The sequence below is a fragment of the Perna viridis genome, chromosome 9 (assembly GCF_037379345.1).
Source record: "Perna viridis isolate PV_CMFRI_1.1 ecotype Kerala chromosome 9, ASM3737934v1, whole genome shotgun sequence".
In the NCBI taxonomy this organism is placed as follows: domain Eukaryota; kingdom Metazoa; phylum Mollusca; class Bivalvia; order Mytilida; family Mytilidae; genus Perna; species Perna viridis.
In genome coordinates, this window is record NC_142453.1 from 23,196,316 (window position 1) to 23,199,597 (window position 3,282).

General features: G+C 38.8%; 1 protein-coding gene across 1 annotated transcript; it reads left to right on the forward strand.

Annotated features, from left to right (window-relative positions):
• Window positions 1-958: 958 nt before the first annotated feature.
• On the forward strand, window positions 959-1,792 carry LOC148607392 (protein CFDP2-like). Its single transcript, XM_088543532.1, has one exon. It carries the CDS (start codon window positions 959-961, stop codon window positions 1,790-1,792), a length of 834 nt encoding a protein of 277 aa, XP_088399658.1.
• The last annotated feature ends 1,490 nt before the right edge of the window (window positions 1,793-3,282 follow it).

Sequence of the window (3,282 nt, forward strand, 5' to 3'; positions counted from 1 at the left end):
CAGAAGATTCCACTTATTGCATAATTGATTATTGCATATTTCTTCTGTTAATTATATATAGCATTTTTAAGAACCGAAATGCGTAGGTCTAGAGACATTCCTGTTTACTGCACAAAGTTTCCAAAATGTAATAAAAAAATTGACACTTTCTGGCCTTACCGGTGTATTTTTAACAGTTACTCAATTAAAAGGTGTAGCTAATTTAACCGTTTGATATTATGTTTTTATAGAAATATTAGTCAAAAAGCCATGTAACTTTATTTCTTTGTTAGTAATCACATTATGTTGGTTTAACTAATGCCCTATAGAGTGGTGTACTAGTGATTATTATCACAGGGATTGGATATGCGCCTTGTGCAGGGGGAGTCGAAGACTCTACTACTGCCGCTGACTAGCCTACTTGTAGGTGAAAAAGAAAGCCGAGTGCATAAGTCTTTCTTGTCAGTACAAAGCCTCTACCAGTCTAAGACCTCTACAGTGCCTCCTCGCGACAGCACACGGTAACTAGGGTCTAGTATCCTAGGCTAAACTGTAGAGGATCTCGGACTATCAAGGACCCTAAAGATGCAGTGTGTAGACCCATCGGCGTGTGGATACGCCCTAGCACTCATCAACCTTGATCCAGCTATGGGTTAAATAGCATCACACTACTGCCTTGTAGAAGGCTTTGGACAGTCAAAGGCTATGGGAGAAAACCCAGACAGAAAATCCGTAAAGATGGTACTCGTTAGCATGGTGATGCATCCATCTAAGGGAAGGATTCCCCTACAGAAAATCTACTGGTCCTCCAAGTTATGGGGGTTAAGCTTAGGGCTAACAACCCTAACTTGTAAAAAAAAGATATGTTGCGGAAACAGCAACGAAGAAAAAATCTACAACTGTGGAGGAGAGCCCCCACCGCACCAACAGTGGAGCTTTCATGACTGTAGGTAGAAAAGGCCGAGAGGAGACTACCAACATGACTAGGGAGGCCCTCAACATGGTAAAAACCAATACAAACATCGGGTGTTGGAACGTGAGAACGATGTATGCAACAGACAAGCTCGCACAGATAACAGCTGAGATGCAACGGTACAAACTACAAATTTTAGGTGTCAGTGAAAGTAGATGGACAGGATCTGGAAAGATAAAAACAACAACAGGTAAAACAGTACTATACTCAGGAAGAGAAAATGGGAAACATCAGAAGGGAGTAGCCATCATTCTAAAGAAAGGAGTAGACAGAACCCTGATGGAATGGAAACCAGTCAGCAACAGATTGATCATGGCTAGACTGAGGGGTAAACAAGTTAATATGACGCTACTTCAGTGCTATGCTCCAATAAATGATGCCAGCGATGAAGACAAAGATGCATTCTATGAGCAACTTCAACAAGAGTTAGATCAAACCCCACATCATGACATCAAAATAATCATGGGTGATCTGAATGCAAAAGTAGGCAGTAACAACTCGAACTTTGAAAGAACTATGGGTACACATGGATGTGGTAGTATGAATGAAAATGGTGAAAGATTAACTGACTTCTGCAACATCAACAACTATGTCATTGGATGCACACTATTCCCTCATAAGGATATCCACAAGTTAACGTGGTATTCACCAAACTTAAGAGACAGAAATCAAATTGACCACATCATGATAAATGGAATGTGGAGACGATCTTTGCTAGATGTAAGAGTCAAAAGAGGCGCTGATGTAGAAAGTGACCATCAACTTGTTACAGCAAATATCAGACTCAAGCTCAGAGCAGCTGGAAAGAAAGTTACAACCACTCGTTATGATACGTTATGAAACTTAACATCTTGATAACACTCAAAATCGCTATGAAGCGTCAAATATCTTGGAAGATGTTGTGGATGATATTGATGAAAAATGGAACAAAATAACCGACATATATACAAAAACAAGCGAAGAGTGTTTAGGTTTGCGACAAAAGCAAAAACATAAGGACTGGATAACACCTGAAACTTGGAAAACAATAAATAATAGAAGAGAGACTAAAGCCAAAAGAGATAAGACCAAATCACCTCGGCTAAAAGAAAGACTCCAACAAGAATACAGCTCAATACAAAAAGAAGTTAAGAAACTAGTACGAACAAACAAACGGAATTTTATGGAAGAGCTAGCAAATAATGCAGAAGAAACAGCACAGAAAGGAGAACAGAGTAAATTATACACAATTACAAGAACTATATGTGGGAAGAATAGATCATCTCCAAATTTACCTGTCAAAGACAAACAGGGTAACATATTAACCTCAGAAAGCGCTCAAGAAAAAAGGTGGACAGAACATTTTGAAGAGTTACCTAACAGGCCACCACCTTCTCAAGAACAGGAAATTAAAAATGCAGAAGTAGAGCTTGACATAGATATAGAACCACCAGAAATATCTGAAATCATAACAGCAATCAAAAGTCTGAAAAGTGGCAAAGCACCAGGTAGTGATAATCTCAATGCAGAACTCTTTAAAAACGATCCATACCTATCCGCAAAAATTCTCCATCCCATCTTCCAAGATATCTGGAATAAGACCAAAGTACCAGATGAGTGGAACAAAGGAACCATCATAAAATTACCAAAGAAAGGGTCATTAAATGATTGTAATAACTGGCGAGGTATTACTTTGATTTTTGTCCCAAGTAAGATACTAGCCAAAGTTGTCATCAAAAGAATTGCAAGATCTGTAGATGAATTGAGAAAAGAACAAGCTGGATTTAGACCAGGTAGAGGCTGCATCGACCAAATTTTCACGCTACGCAATATTATTGAGCAGAGCACTGAATGGCTGAGACAACTCTATATTAACTTTATAGATTTTGAAAAAGCTTTTGATAGCATACATAGAGAAAGGTTATGGAAAATAATTAGATCATACGGAATACCACAACAACTTATAGACGTCATCAAAAGTTTCTACACGAACTTCAGATGCAGAGTCGGAAACAACAGCGACATGTATTTCAATGTAAAAGCTGGTGTCCGTCAAGGCTGTTTTATGTCATCAACACTTTTCATCATAGCCATTGATAGGGTGATGCGACAATCAACGAAAGATACACCAAGAGGCATCAGATGGAATACCTTCTCCATCCTGGAAGATCTAGACTTTGCCGCACACCCACCAACACATACAAGAAAAGACCAAGAAACTTCAGAATTTTGCAGGACAAATTGGGCTAAACATCAACCAAAAGAAAACCGAGGTTATGATGTTGAATGTAAACACACCAACACCTATCAAACTGCACGAACAATGTCTACCTTTTACCAACAAATTCACA